This window comes from Symphalangus syndactylus, chromosome 18, assembly GCF_028878055.3.
Source record: "Symphalangus syndactylus isolate Jambi chromosome 18, NHGRI_mSymSyn1-v2.1_pri, whole genome shotgun sequence".
NCBI classification, from domain to species: domain Eukaryota; kingdom Metazoa; phylum Chordata; class Mammalia; order Primates; family Hylobatidae; genus Symphalangus; species Symphalangus syndactylus.
Window position 1 is genome coordinate 29129552 of NC_072440.2, and position 15722 is coordinate 29145273.

A 15722-nucleotide genomic window follows, 5' to 3' on the forward strand; every position below is an offset into this window, starting at 1 on the left:
ATCCCTCCCCTCCTTCCCTAGGCTAAGGCCGCGGATACCTCCGAGAGGGCAGCGGCATCTGACAGAGCCGGAGCCTCCCACCCCAGGATACACCAAAATCTGCAGCGCCTGCAGGAGAACTCGATTCGAGGGCCGAAGTGCAGCAGCCATGCTGTCTCGGACCATACCAACTACTGGAACCGGGGCGAGGAGGCGGAGCGTCGGTCCTGTCTCCGAGGGCGACAAACGGGATTCGTCCAATTCTGGGCGCCCCGAGAGGTCGAGCTGTAACCCCGCCCCTTCCTCTGTCCGTAACCCGTTGGCTGTTCCTTTTGGTACGCTCCAAGATGGCTGCCTCCATAGTGCGGCGCGGGATGCTCCTGACGCGGCAAGTCGTTCTTCCTCAGCTCTCTCCTGCAGGTTGGCGGGACAGCTTCATTAGGCCCCTGATTATTCTGTTCTTTGGGTGAAGGGAGCGGTGGGCTTTCAAGAGGAGAGGAAATGTTTCTGGAATCTGATTTCTAGGGACGCCATTTGGGGTGTTTGGTAGTGCAGAAGAAGGAAACAAGGTATCTGATCCGTTTCCTTCCCTAAAATAACAGTATGTGCCTGTCCAAAGGTACGAAGAGCAGTGGAAGGTTATATAGCATGAGGGAATTTGCGTATGATTCGCCAGATTTATGTGTTGGGGTGGTCGTGCTTTTGCTGACCACGAAAAACCCAAATGTGCGCCGGGCGCGGTGGCCCATGCTTGTGGTCCCAGCACTTTGGGAGCTCGAGGCGGGCGGATCGCCAGGAGTTGGAGACCAGCCTGGCCAACAGGGCGAAACCCCATCTCTACTGAAAAATACAAAGAAATTATCTGGGTGTGGTGGCGCGCGCCTGTAATCCCAGCTACTCGGGGGGCTGAGGCAGGATAATCACTTGAACTTGGGAGGCGGAGGTTGCAGTGAGCAGAGATCGCGCCACTACATTCCAGCCTGGGCAACAGAGCGAGACGCTGTCTCAAAAAAAAAAAAAGAAAAGAAAAAGGAAAAACCCAAATGTGTCCATTCCTGGGGCTGGGACATTTTTCTCCCATCTGAGGTTTCTTTAGAGGGACGTCAGATAAACATTTTTCCCACCACCACACATTTAACTGGACCCCTGGTCTTCGTGGAAGAATTTTTCAGTATTAATCTCATTTTATCTGATGACCTTGAGCACAACTTTTGATTGACCTTTCTTTGCTATAGTTTTCCACGTGTAGATAATAAATGCTAATAGTTACTTGTAAAGTGCTTCGATATCTGAACTAAATGGCAGCCCGCTCAAAGCCTGCTTAGTGGATCTGACAATGAAAACATTGGAAAAAAGTTTTAAAGTATTTATAGAAGCCAAATTTGCAGTGATTCTAACCACATAATCCAGACAGACATATTTGATAAAAATGCAATAATCACACTCGATTTTTCCAATGCCGCTTATCTTCCCTTTCCAACCTACCTCCCATCCTCTATTTTTTTAAAAAGCACACACTTCTTTAGGAACAGCCATTAAACGTCAATGTGAAACCTCATAGTTGGCCACCAGTTTTCGGAAGATTAAGTGGCTGACCTGGTGAAAACGTTTAATGTCACACATTAGGCAGTGTTATGCACAATGCTTGACACCTGAGTAAGAATTAGCTGTTGTAGCTATTTTCTGTTCATGTGGTTTCCGTGAACAACTACACACAGAGGGCATTTTGGGAGTCCTGTCTTTCCCCACCATCACCTCCCCAGCATTTTTTTTTTTTTTTTCCGGGTTTCGTTTTTGTTGCCCAGGCTGGAGTGCAATGGCACGATCTGGGCTCACTGCAACCTCTGCCTCCCGGGTTCAAGTGACTCTCCTGCCTCAGCCTCCTGAGTAGCTGGGATTACAGGCATGTGCCACCACTCCCAGCTAATTTTGTGTTTTCAGTAGAGACAGGGTTTCTCCATGTTGGTCAGGCTGGTCTCGAACTCCTGACCTCAGGTGATCCACCCACCTCTGCTTCCCAAAGTGCTGGGATTACAGGCGTGAGTCACTGTGCCCAGCTGGCCCAGCCTTTTAATCTCCCAGTTCAGAACTCTCGAGCAATGATCTAGATATTGTCCTTTCTGACTCCAGAATGTAGAAAGGTGATTACTTATGCTAGAATGAAGCATATGCTAGAATGAAGGCATGGAGAATAACAGATAATAAGTAGAGAGTAAGCAAGTCACTGGTATCCAGGAGTACAGTTGGCTTCCTTATCCGAGCATTCTGCATCTGCAGAGTCAACCAACAGCGGATCAAAAATACTACAAAACAAAACAAAAACTGACAATAAAAAATAATACAACAGTAAAATAATACAAAGAAAATACAATATGACAACCACTTACATTGCATTTACATTGTATTAGGTATTATAAGTAATCTAGAGATGACTTAAAGCAGCTTGTCCAACCCTCAGCCCAGGACAGTTTTGAATGTGGCCCAACACAAATTTGTAAACTTACCTAAAATATTAGGAGATTTTTAGCAGTTTTTGTTTTGTTTGCGCATCAGCTATCATTAATGTTAGTGTAGTTATGTATATGTGGCCCAAGACAGTTGTACTTCTTCCCTTTGACCAGGGAAGCCAAAAAAATGGACACCCCAGACTTAAAGTAATGCAGGAGGATGTTTGTGGGTTATTTGCAAATACTATGCAATTTTATGTAAGAGACTTCTGCATTCTCAGATTTTGGTATTCGAGGGGGTATTCTAGAACCATCCCCCTGGGGCAGGAGAATTGCTTGAACCCTGGAGGCAAAGGTTGCAGTGAGCCAAGATCACGCCACTACACTCCAGCCTGGACAACAGAGAGATACTCCATCTCAAAAAAAATAATAATAATAAATAAAATTAGGCCCGGTGTGGTGGCTCACACCTGTAATCCCAGCACTTTGGGAGGCCGAGGTGGGCGGATCACCTGAGGTCAGGAGTTTGAGACCAGCCTGGCCAACATGGAGAAACCCTGTCTCTACTAAAAATAAAAAATTAGGCGTGGTGGCGCATGCCTGTAATCCCAGCTACTCAGGAGGCTGAGGCAGGAGAATTGCTTGAACCCAGAAGGCCTCCGCCTTCCGGTTGCAGTGAGCCGAGATGGTGCCATTGCACTCCAGCCTGGGCAACAAGAGCAAAACTCTGTTTCCTAAACAAAAAAATAAATGGAAATTAATTTAAATAATTATAGTCTTTTCTTAGTTCTCCTTTTGAAACCATCTTTGGAAACCTTATTGTTGCCTCATTATTTAATTTGTAGAACTCGAATTTAGATATATTATTCTAGTAAAGATCTGTGCTCACAGTAAGAGAATGAACTGTGTATAAATTCACACATATGTGTTTGTATTTGTTTGTTTGAGCTGGAAAGTAGGTAGAGAATAAAAACAGCATTCCAATATTGTGTTTAATCAGCCCCCATGCTATCTAGTTATGTTGGGCTTTTGGTCTGCTATGACCTCAGCATAATTATCTGTCATTTTTTCTGGTTTTTTTTTTTTTTTTTTTTTTTTTTGAGACGGAGTTTCACTCTTATTGCCCAGGTTGGAATGCAATGGCATGATCTCGGCTCACCACAACCTCTGCCTCCTGGCTTCAAGCGATTTTCCTGCCTCAGCCTCCCAAGTACCTGGGATTACAGGTATGCACCACCACGCCTGGCTAATTTTGTATTTTTAGTAGAGGCAAGGTTTCTCCATGTTGGTCAGGCTCGCCTCGAACTCCCAACCCAGGTGATCCGCCCACCTCGGCCTCCCAAAGTGCTGGGATTACAGGCATGAGCCACTGTACCTGGCTGTTTTTCTCTTTTTTTAAACAGTTATCGAGGTATAATTCACATGCCATACAATTCATCCATTTAAAATACACAATTCAGGCCAGGCATGGTGGCTCACGCCTGTAATCCCAGCACTTTGGGAGGCCGAGGCTGGGGGATCTCCTAAGGTCAGGAGTTTGAGACCAGCCTGGCTATCATGGTGAAACCCCGTCTCTACTAAAAATACAAAAAATTATCCAGGCATGGTGGCGGGCGCCTGTAATCCCAGCTACTCGGGAGGCTGAGGCAGGAGAATCACCTGAACCTGGGAGGTGGAAGTTGCAGTGAGCCGAGATCACACCGTTGCACTCCAGCTTGGGCAACGAGCGAAACTCCGTCTCAAAAACAAAGAAACAACAAATGAAGTATACAATTCAAAGTTTTTAGTATAAACACAGAGTTCTGGAGCCATCGTCACAAGCTATTTTAGGACATTTTCATTATCCCAAAAAGAAATTCCATGCCCATTTGCAATTGCTCCCCATTTCTCCTCTAGCTTTCCTGATCCTCACCTTTAGCCCTTAGCAACCGTGAATCTACTTTCTGTCTCTACAGACTTGCCTATTCTGGATCACTCATATAATGGAATCGTATAATATGTGGTCTTTTGTGACTAGCATCTTTTTTACTTAACATGTTTTCAGGGTTCATCCATGTAGCATGTATCAGTACTTCATTTTTTATTGCCAAATACTATTCCATTGTAAGGATAGACCACATTTTGTTTATTCATCAATTGATGGATATTTGGGTTGTTTCCACTTTTTGTCCATTATGAATAATACTACTGTGAACATTTGTGTACACATTTTCTGTGGACACAAGTTTTCATTTTTCCTGGTTGTAAACCTAGGAGTGGAATTGCTGAGTGATAGAGTAACTCCATGTTAACATTTCGAGGAGCTGCCAAATTCTTTAAAAAGCAGCTGCACTGTTTTATGTTCTCTCCAGTGAGGTATGAGTTTCTGGTTTCTCTGCATCCTCCCCAGCAGCTGTCATTATCTGTTTTTTGATGGTGGTCATTGTAGTATCATTCGTTTCTCCAGGTGATTTTGTTTTGCATTTCTCTAATAGCAAATTATGTTAAGCACCTGTCCTTATGATTATTGGCTATTTGTGTGTGTATACATATATATTTTACTTTTTCTTTTTTTTTTTTTCGAAACAGGGTCTCACTCTGTTGCCCAGGCTGGAGTGCAGTGGCATGATCTTGACTCACTGCAACCTCTGCCTCCCGGGCTCAATCGATTCTCCCACCTCAGCCTCCTGAGTAGTTGGGACTACAGGTGCATGCCACCATGGCTGGCTAATTTTTGTGTTTTTTTGTAGAAACGGGGTTTCACCATGTTTCCAAGGCTGGTTTTGAACTCCTGAGCTTAAGTGATCCACCCACCTCAGTGTATATATGTTCTTAAAGGGATACCTGTTTAAGTCCTTTACCCATCATTCATTTGGGTTGTCTTTTTTTTATTTTTGAGTTGTAAGATTTATTGAAATATTTTGGATACAAGTCTTGTATTGGATAAATGTTTTGCAAATATTTTCTCCTGTTCTTTGGGTTGTACTTTCACTTTCCTGAGATTGTACTTTGAAGCACAAAAGTTTTAAATTTTGATGAACTTGCCATTCATTCTTTCTCATTCACTCCTTGAGCTCATGTTTGTTAAACACTGCCAAAGGCTAGGCATTGTGCCAGGAGCTAGGAATAGTGGTATGCTATCTTCTATGTTACCTCAGCTTTGGCTTAGTGAGTTTCTTTATCACTAGGGTGCTGGCTCATTGGGTAAGATACTACTCTTTGCTTTATGTGAAATGATTGAAACCTGTGGATCTAAGATGAAAATGTTTTTAGGCATAATAATTATAAGGCATTTAATTAATGAGTTAAGCAACAGTCAGCAGGTTTTTTTTTTTTTTTTTTTTTTTTTTTGAGACGGAGTCTCGCTCTGTCGCCCAGGCTGGAATGCAGTGGCGCAATCTCGGCGCACTGCGAGCTCCGCTTCCCGGGTTCACGCCATTCTCCTGCCTCAGCCTCTCCGAGTAGCTGGGACTACAGGCGCCCGCCACCACGCCCGGCTAATTTTTTTGTATTTTTAGTAGAGACGGGGTTTCACCGTGGTCTCGATCTCCTGACCTCGTGATCCGCCCGCCTCGGCCTCCCAAAGTGCTGGGATTACAAGCGTGAGCCACCGCGCCCGGCAGTCAGCAGGTGTTTTTGGTTCTAAGAAGGTGTTCTAGGGCTTGCCTGGATTATAATTTACTAGCAACAGTGGCTCCTAGTCTTAAAGTTATAGGAACAAAATTATCAGCAGTTTTATCCATAAAATTATGGGCATAGTGCAGTGCTATGTGTCTGTAATCCTAACTACTTGAGAGGCTGAGGCAGGAGGATCGCCCAGGAGTTCTAGGCTGTAGTGCACGATACCGATAAAGTGTCCACACGAAGTTTGGCATCGATATGATGATTGACGTTGCAGGAGCAGGGGACTGCCAGGTTGCTTCAGGAAGGGTGAACCAGGTTGGAAACTGAGCACATCAAAATTCCTGTGCTGATCAGTAGTGGGATTGTGCCTGTCAATAGCTACTGCATTCCAGCTTGGGCATTATAGCAAGATCCTGTTTATTTTATTTAAAAAATTATTGTGAAAATTCTCAGTTTTTCTGCATCTTCCACTTGTTAGGGGTTGAATGCATTTTGTTCTTCACTGAATTGTCAACTATGCAATATTGGTTGCTGCACTGTATTAGATTATTTAAAATATATATTCTAGTAGTTGAAAGGATAGCAAAGATATATTTAATAAAACATATAAAATGAACCTCTTGTAAAACCATGCATGTTGAAATAATTGCCTATTTTCTCAGGTAAAAGATACCTGCTTTCTGCAGCCTATGTAGACAGCCACAAATGGGAAGCAAGAGAAAAAGAACATTATTGTCTTGGTAGGTACCTACTAGACTATTATATGTGTCATTTTCAGCCACTCCGTATGTCTTCCATCATTTATTCATATAACGTATATATGAAATTATGTTTTTATGATGATTCAATTCAGATAAGCATGTTTTAAGTCTTAAAGAGTTAGATTTTTATACATGGCAAAATCAGTTTTATCCTGTTCATTTCTAATATTTCATTTTTGCCTCCATGATTAGTCTCCTTAGAATATGTGAACAGTTCCTTTCTTCTGTTTTTTGTCCATTTTTGCCATATGGTTTTCATGCAGCCTGTCTGTTTTACAGAATTTCGTATTTTATATTTCGTCTTGTCATATTGTCAGTCTCTTTATTTTCTTAACTCCTCTTGTGGTCTTCAGAGCCCTTTTTGACTCTTCTCTATTTCATTACCAGGTGACAGGTTTGAAGGCAATGTTACAATCTCATGTAAGCTGTTTAGAGAAATAGTTGGTTAACATCTTCCCAGGCTTTGGGCTTGTAATTATACTTTCTTTTCTCCTATTCCCTATGTCATATTACACAGACAACAGCCTTTCTTTTGTAAAATACCAAGCCCCAAAAGAAATCACTGACTCAATGAGCAGTTTTTAAAAATGTGCATACTTCAGACTTTTGGTACTGCCTGCCCTTTGGTATATATAACATCATCGGAACATTAATAAAGTAAATAGATTGGTGATAGTTTTATGAGACTGATGTAATTTTTGGATCAATTCCTGTGCTGATCTAATATATTCCCCCGGATTTCTTTCGCTGTGTTTTGGGCTTATGTCAGTTAAGAATAAAGTCCCCTGTGTTTATGGATTTTTCCCATAAGTGCAGGAGACATTGCTGTCTGTAATGGCTACCTTATTGGGATTTTCAAAGATCTCATCCTTTTCTTTACTGATGATGTGATTGCACAAGCGGAGTTGGCTGTGAGCTCTGAGATGGGTGTATGTGCACAGGCCAGCTGAAGCAGAGCTGTGGGAGATCTGAAGATAAGTAATCGCAGCTTCTCCATGAGAAACTTATAGTCTCATTCTCTCTATAAGAGACCCAGGGTAGCCTTCTTACAACAAGTACTTTATCATACTTTTCTTTTACCACCTTGAAACTAAATTCATAGTTACTGTTTTAAAAATCAGTATATGGCTGGGTGCGGTGGCTCACACCTGTAATCCCGGCACTTTGGGAGGCTGAGGCTGGTGGATCACGAGGTCAGGAGTTCGAGACCAACCTGGCCAAGATGATGAAACCCCGTCTCTACTAAAAAATACAAAAATTAGCCGGGTGCAGTGGCAGGCACCTGTAATCCCAGCTACTCCGGAGGCTGAGGCAGGAGAATTGCTTGAACCTGGGAGGCAGAGTTTGCAGTGAGCCGAATCTTGCCACTACACTCTAGCCTGGGCAACAGAGCAAGACTCCATCTCAAAAAAAAAAAAAAAAAAAAAATCAGTATTATTCCTTCGCCATGATACAGAGGAGAAACAAAGGGGAAGTAACTTAAACAATATATATTTCAATTTGTAAACAAATGTCCAGGCAAAACTACAGTAAGAAACAATGAAGCAGGTAAATATTGCATATAAATGTGGAATAATTATAGACATGGAAGAAGTGTAGATGGGTACAGATGCGGTATACTGGCAAATTCAAATACCAGGAGTGGCAGTATCATAATGACATAATTTTATTTATAGAATGAACAACTCTTGGTAAAGTTCTGATTGATTGAAAGGTATGTCTTCCCACAATATAGAGTTGCAAAATTCACCTTATTTTCCATAAAAAAAACTTTGCTTATATGAAAAATGGAGTTAGTTCCATTAATGATAAACAGATTGTTTTTGGTGGTATAATTGTTATGTCACAAATGGCATGGCAAATTTTTTAAATCTTTTAATTTGGAAATAATTTTGTTGTTATTGTCATTGTTGTTGAGACAGAGTCTGTATTGTCGCCCAGGCTGGAGTGCAGTGGAGTCATCTCGGCTCACTGCAACCTCTGCCTCCTGGGTTCAAGCGATTCTCCTGCCTCCACCTCTTGAGTAGCTGGGGTTACAGGCGCACGCCACCACGCCCAGCTAATTTTTGCATTTTTAATAGAGACAGGGTTTTGCCTATTGGCCAGGCTGGTCTTGAACTCCTGGCGTCAGGTGATCTGCCCACCTCAGCCTCCCAAAGTGCTGGGATTACAGGCTTGAGCCACCGCGCCCAGCGGGAAATAATTTTAAACTTATAAAAACTGCAAAGAACTCCTCTATATCTGTCTTAGTTTGTTTTCTGTTGTTTATAACAGAATACCTGAAACTGGATCATTTATCAAGAAAACGAATTTATTTCTTACAGTTAGAGAGGCTGAGAAGGCCAGCGTTGAGGGGTAGCATCTGGTGAGAGCCTTCCTGCTGGTGAGGACTCTTCAGAGTCCTGAGGTGGCTTAGGGCATCACATGGCGAGGGGGGCTGAGCATGCTAGCTCAGGTCTCTCTTCCTCTTACAAAGCCACCAGTCCCACTTCCATGATAACCCATTAATCCATTAACCCATTAGTCCACGAATGGATTAATTCATTCATTGGGGAGAGCCCTTATGATCCACTGGCCTCTCAAAACTGTTACACTGGGGATTAAATTTCAACATGAGTTTCAGAGGAGACAAATATTTAAACCACAGCACTACTTTTACTCATGTTTACCTGTTGTTACCATTTTGATTCATCTGTTTTTGCTTTCTCTCTCCTCCTTCCCCCTGTATACACACTTTCTTTAATCATTTGGGAGTTTGTTTTATATATTATAGCTCTTTATCCTGAATACTTCAATGTACATTACCTGAGATAAGGATATTCTATTGTATAATCATAGCACAGTTACCAACTTCAGAAATTTTGACATTAATACTTTACTATTCATATCCCAGTTTTGGAAATTGAACCAATAATAGGGTCTCTCATAGCATTTTTCCTCCTCCAGTACAGGATGCTGTCTAGAATCATAGTTCCTTATCCTTTCTGTTTCTTATGACATTGTCCTATATATTTTTAAAGAACCCAATCTTTTTTTTTTTTAAATAGAATATTCCTCTTTTTTGGATTTTTCTGCTATTTTCTCATTGTTATGCTTCCCCAGCCAGAATACTCTCAGTGATGTTGTGCCCCCGCCAGGGTATCACATGTGGACATACCTGATACCATATGCCTTCACTGGTGATGTCAATTTTGATCACCTAGTCAACTGTGTCTGATGTCTCCACTGTAGAGTTACTGTTTTTCTCCCTTCTGATTAATAGGCTGTTCTCAGAGACTTTAATACAATGCAAATATGTTGCTTATCAAAAGTTTGCTCTTAGATTTAGCATCCATTCATGGCTTTAGCCTGAATCAATCTTTACTATAATGGTTGCAAAGTAATGATTTTCCAACTCTGAAAATTTGTCCAGATTTACTAGCTAACACTCAGTATTCTAATATAAGTAAGAACTCTTCCTTTTCTCTCATTTCTTTCTCATTTATCTGTTTATTATCATGCATTATGTTTAAATCATCAACTTGTGAATTTTTTAAATGATTCATTACCCTCAGTTATTTTGGTGGTCTAAATATCCCACACTTGGCTGATAGAAGCCCTTTCCAGCTGGCTTCCATTTTCCCCCACCCCCCTCTTTTTTGATAACTTACTTTCTCTCATATAACAAGGTGTTTCAGGCTCAGTGTGTACCTTTCCTGGCCTAGCCCTGGAATCAACCATTTGGAGCTCTGGTTACTTTTGGTGAGGAATGGCATTAGAAACCAAGATCTAGGTGCCAGGTGTCCTTTTGCTACTGTGAAATTTTTGCTTCTTGGCCCATTCAGTGAACAGTTCTGGAAAAAAAAATGGATTCACATACACATAAACATACATGTACACATATGCATGTACATATACTGTATATATTTTGCAGATATTATGAGTTCACACCAATCCCAAGTTCATCCCCATGGGATTCTTCTTGCCTTGCTCCAGTCCATATTTGTATCTCCCATCTTCCATACTGAGCCGTGGCTCCCACTAGAGACAGTGTTTTGATGTATGGGACAGTCTCAGCATTGCAGGTCATCTGAATTCCCTGTTTTCTGTCCATTAAGTGCCAGTAATGCCTTCCAGTCATTGTGACAATCAAGAACAACTTCCACATATCCTAAAATGCTTTGTAGGGCCAATACTATACTGTTCTAGTGATCAGACCAGTATGGACTCATAGTTATACAGCAAGGCGTGTTCGGATGTGCCATATGTGAATTATAAGCAAAGTGCAGTGAAGTACAGATAAAGGAATGACGAATTCCAGGAAAGCTTATTAACACTTTCCTAGGTATGTAGGGAAGATTAGGAAATGAGGCCACTAGGTTTGGTGTCTTGGTGTTGGGTATAGTCAGTCACACAAATCCAGGGAACATTGTCATGGATACCTGAGTAAGCAGTAACTGTTTGCCAAATAATGAGTATAAAAATCTGCAACGGGGCTGCACGCAGTGGCACACGCCTATAATCCCGGCACTTTGGTAGGCTGAGGCAGGCAGATCACTTCAAGTCAGGAGTTCAAGACCAGCCTGGCCAACATGGTGAAACCCCGTCTCTACTAAAATTACAAAAATTAGCCGGGCGTGGTGGCGCACACCTGTAATCCCAGCTACTACGGAGGCTGAAGCAGGAGAATCGCTTGAACCCGGGAGGCAGAGGTTGCAGTGAGCCAGAGATCACGCTGCTGCACTACAGCCTGGGCGACAGAGCTGACTGTCTCAAAAAAATAAGTCTGCAATGAGTAAATATCACATAGAGACATTTGTTCCCTTTTCTCAGTTAAGACTAGTTTTCTTGGAAAAGCAGTACTAGCCACCATTTACTGAATTATTTCTTGCCACCGTGACAGCTGTCCCCTCTGCCTAGAATATCTTTGTACATCCTGAATCTCTCCAGTCAGAATCGATGTTTCCTGCCCTATATTCTTTCAGCACTTTGTGCCTTCCTTGTGTATGATGTGCTGAAGTCTGCACTTGGGAGGCCGACTTCTGGGTGTCAGTCCCAGTTCTGCAGCTTTCAGCTGTCACACTCGGTTTCTGTGCCTATAAATTAGAGATGATGGTAATGCCTGCCTCTCCGTCTGACATGCAGGTGCTTCAGAAATATGTGGACTGAAGAGTCCTTAGGCCCCTTGTTTTTAGCCCTATATAAAACGTGTGAGGTGAAATAAGGTTTTGGAACTCACACTGCTTGGAAGAAAGAAAGCTTTTGAGACTTTCCTACTGTGTACTGGAAGGTAATTATTGCCGCTTTTTTCAAAATGGACATTGTTTTCGGTTTTACTCGACCTCGCTACTTGCTTTCCCTCATTTTTATTTGAGCGTTTGGGTTGCGCTCCTGGCACTTAGCAGGGAGGCCGCATGATAGGGAGAGCGCCCGTGGCTCCAGCTCTGGAGATGGGACAGTAGGTGGCAGTGTGGCCCCTGCGGGAATCCGCCGCCCCGCAGGTGGAACGCGGCGGCGAGTGGGCGCGGGGCTGTCGGGTAGCGTGCGCGCGGGGCTGTCGGGTAGCGTGCCCGCGCAGGTCGCGCCCAGCATGTGGAGCGCTGTGATTGGGCGCCGCCAGCCGGAGGGCCGTGAGGTGCTCGGAGCGGGCTCGCTGATTGGGGGAGGGAGGAGGGCCGATATGAGGCTTTCGCCGCTCCCGTCCCCATTGGAGAAAGAGGCAGCAAGGGACATTGCGGCGTGTGGGTGTGAGTTTCATCTGCCAGAGCGCCTTCTCCCCTGAGCTGTGCCCTGCCGGGGGCGTTGGGGGGGGGGACGGACGGCTAGAGAGACATTCTGGCCTCTCGGAGTGGGCGTGCGGTTCCGGTGCTCCCTGTCTTCGTCCTCGTGGCTGACTGTGCCAGAGAGCTCCTCGGGGAGGGCCCTAGCGTGAGGGCAGTTTCCCAGCGCCGGGGCCGCGGTGGACGCCAATGCCGCTGTCTAGGACCTGCGCCCGCTCTGCGTCCCGAGGGCCCCGGCGCGAACGTCAGAACGCCGCCCCGTTCTTCGCTCTCAGCAGCCAGCCAGGGCCGCTGCCAGTTCCACTGTGGAGAGGAGGAAACCGGGCGCGAGCCTCACTTTCCTTTCCGCCCAAAAAGCTTTCTCAGTGATTGCTGTAGTACCTGAGACTCTACCATAGGATCTTCCGCCTACATTAAAGTAGTCGATTTCTTCTTTAAAATACTTTTTTATTGGAGTATAAGATACATACTGAAAAGTGTGCAAGTCATAATATAGACATTGATGAATTATCACAAAGCGAGTAAACCTGTGTAGGAAGCAGGGCATTCCTACCATTCCAGAAGCCCTTCTTGTGGCCCCCACTTAGTCTCTCCAAAGGTAACCGGTATCCTGACTTCTAACGCCACAAATTTTTTTTTTTTAATGTTTTAACATTTGAAGATGTAGACACCTTGGTATAAGGAGCCCCCTTTACCCATCACCTGGCTTCAACAATGATCAGCTCTTAGTCTTTATCTTGATTACTGTTTCCCCATCCCGATGGTTTGGATAATTTTGAAGGAGATCCCAGGCAGTAAGTCATTTCATCCGTAAATATTTTGATATAGATCTCCAAAAGACAAGGGTGCTTTTCAATACCATTGTCACACCTAAAATATTAATAGGGTTGTAAATGTCACGAAATATCCAGTTAGTGTTCAGATATCCCTGATACTCTTATTTATTTTATTTTATTTTATTTTGACAGAGTCTTGCTCTTGTCGCCCAGGTTGGAGTGCAATGGCACGATCTCAGCTCGCTTAAACTTCCTCCTCCCGGGTTCAAGCGATTGTCCTGCTTCAGCCTCCCGAGAAGCTGGGATTACAGGCGCCCGCCACCATGCCCGGCTAATTTTTGTATTTTTAGCAGAGATGGAGTTTCACCTTTTTGGTCATGCTGGTCTCGAACTCCTGACCTCATGGTCCGCCCACCTCGGCCTCCCCAAGTGATGGGATTACAGGCATCAGCCACCGCTCCTGGCTCAGGTATCCCTGATACTCTCATAATTTTTTTTTATGATTTGGTTGAATCAGGATCCAAATAAAGGCTCGTATAATACAATTGGTTGCTATGTGCCCCCGTTAACTCTTTCTGAATCTTTTTAATAGCAACATACAGAAGTAGAGAGAGTAGAATAAACCCCTATGTACTGTCACCCAGCTCTAGCAATTATCAATTCCCTACCAGTGTTGTTTCATCAACTCCCCACCTGTTCACCAGATTACTTTTTTAACAAACTTAATTATCGGGTTATTTTATATGTATTTTGATATGTACCTCTAAAAGATAAGGATTTTTAAAAACGTAACATCGTACTATTCTAAAAAACTAGTACTTCTGTAATATTAAATATTCCATTAATGTTCACATTTTCCCAAACGTCTTATAAATTTCTTTTTAATTTAGTTTTTTGAAATGTGATCTAGATAAGGTCCATCCATACCTTGCAATGTGTTGAGTTGTCTCAAGTATCTTAGTTTGTAAGTTTCTTGCAATTTATTTATTTAACAAAACAGGTCTTTTTTGGAGTTTCCCACATTCTAGATTTGCTGATTTCATCCTTATTGTGGTGTTTAGCGTGTTCCTCTGCTTTCCATGTCCTATGAAACTGGTAGTTGGAGAAAAGGGCTTGATCAGATTCAAGACTTTTTATTTTCTTTTTCTTTTGGTATAAATACTTCATAGTAAGTGTTTACTTTTGTCAGTAAGCACACAGCATTTGGTTGCCCCTCTGCGAAGTTAAAGGCCATTCATGATCTTTACTTAGATTTGTTATTTCATTTGAAGCTGCATACTATTGCTGTTTAAATTCTATCATTTCATTTATTACCTAGGAAATTTTTATGACAGAACTTCCATTCATCAATAGTTTACTTACCCTGAATACAGTTTGTATATGAGTTAGCTTTCAAAATAACTTGCAAAAATGATGAATGAGGACTTTTTTAAATGTCATTAAGAACTCATGGATTTAAATAATTGAGACATTTTGATCCATTGCTGTTGATACTTTTATTGATAGGGCCATAGTTCAACTGAGCTCTGTAGAGCCCTGGGCTTTCCTACTTCAATCAGATTTCAACTTTTGATTGTTTCTGTACTGGGCTTCCCTTTGGCTAAAATAAACACTGAGTTAAAGCATTGTCTCTGAAATTCCTCCACTAACTTGCTGATTTGTTGGGAACTTACAGGGTAAAAGTTAATCAACATTTACTAGTTAACAGAATAGGATCCACTGTGAACAGGACTCAGGAGAAAACCACTGGAGAACTGGGTAGGGTGCTGGTAGGAGGGCAGGCCCTATGGGGAAGCTCCCTGAGTTCCATGAGAGAAAGTTTTCTTGAGTCTTTCTGACAAGGAGTGAGCACTCAGGTGACTTGAGCTGAATTGGATTCATGAGCCCTACTGGATTAAATATTTTATTTCTGATTTTTCAAATCACAAAGTATGGGACACGTTTTGGTTTGGGTTACTGTTTTGCTTGTTTGTGTTGGTTTCTGTTGGTTTGTTGGTTTGTTTTTGGAGAACCTCCTTTTTGAATCCAAAGAGTATTTCGTTGACATATTTGCATTCAGGTCTGTCTCTTACAGACACTTCTTCCATTTTAGCTGAGATTTAGTTTTGCTGTGTCATTTCAGCTGTAGAGGCCTTTGGCTTTTTGCATGAATATTTCAGATCCTGCTCTTGAGGCCTGATGGAGATTTTCTGAAGTCTGCTTTCTTAACTTTTGTCAGTTCTGTATTTGCATCTCTGTGGCATCTATTCATTTTACAGTTTTCATATTTGCCAAGTTCTAGAGATGGGTCTGACTTGTGCACATCACCATTGTTTAGTCTCATTAGTATATATGTACACAAAGCTTGCTTTCATGTTTTTCTTTTATTGGATTTATATGTTAAAGCTTCTGGTGACA

General features: G+C 42.6%; 2 protein-coding genes across 25 annotated transcripts in view; one reads left to right on the forward strand and one right to left on the reverse strand.

The window, feature by feature from the left end:
• Positions 1 to 594, reverse strand: part of PTCD2 (pentatricopeptide repeat domain 2) — a 52311-nt gene extending 51717 nt beyond the window's left edge. For 2 of the 4 annotated variants that reach the window (XR_010117062.1, XM_055253781.2), the window contains exon 1: positions 39 to 175. Coding sequence is in view for 2 of the 4 variants with exons in the window: in XM_055253781.2 (XP_055109756.2) it covers positions 39 to 165 (127 nt within the window). In the remaining 2 variants the exon portion in view is untranslated. Of the gene's footprint in view, positions 1 to 38 lie in introns of all 4 variants that reach the window. The other 2 variants (XR_010117061.1, XM_055253780.2) reach the window with 2 other exon arrangements.
• Positions 245 to 15722, forward strand: part of MRPS27 (mitochondrial ribosomal protein S27) — a 106670-nt gene continuing 91192 nt past the window's right edge. For 2 of the 21 annotated variants that reach the window (XM_063623204.1, XM_063623207.1), the window contains exons 1-3: positions 297 to 399; positions 3555 to 3652; positions 6692 to 6769. In XM_063623204.1, coding sequence (XP_063479274.1) covers positions 3571 to 3652; positions 6692 to 6769 — 160 coding nt within the window. In that variant the 5' untranslated portion in view covers positions 297 to 399; positions 3555 to 3570. Of the gene's footprint in view, positions 400 to 3529; positions 3653 to 6691; positions 6770 to 12167; positions 13148 to 13517; positions 13795 to 15722 lie in introns of those variants that run through there. The other 19 variants (XM_063623212.1, XM_055253807.2, XM_055253804.2 and 16 more) reach the window with 18 other exon arrangements.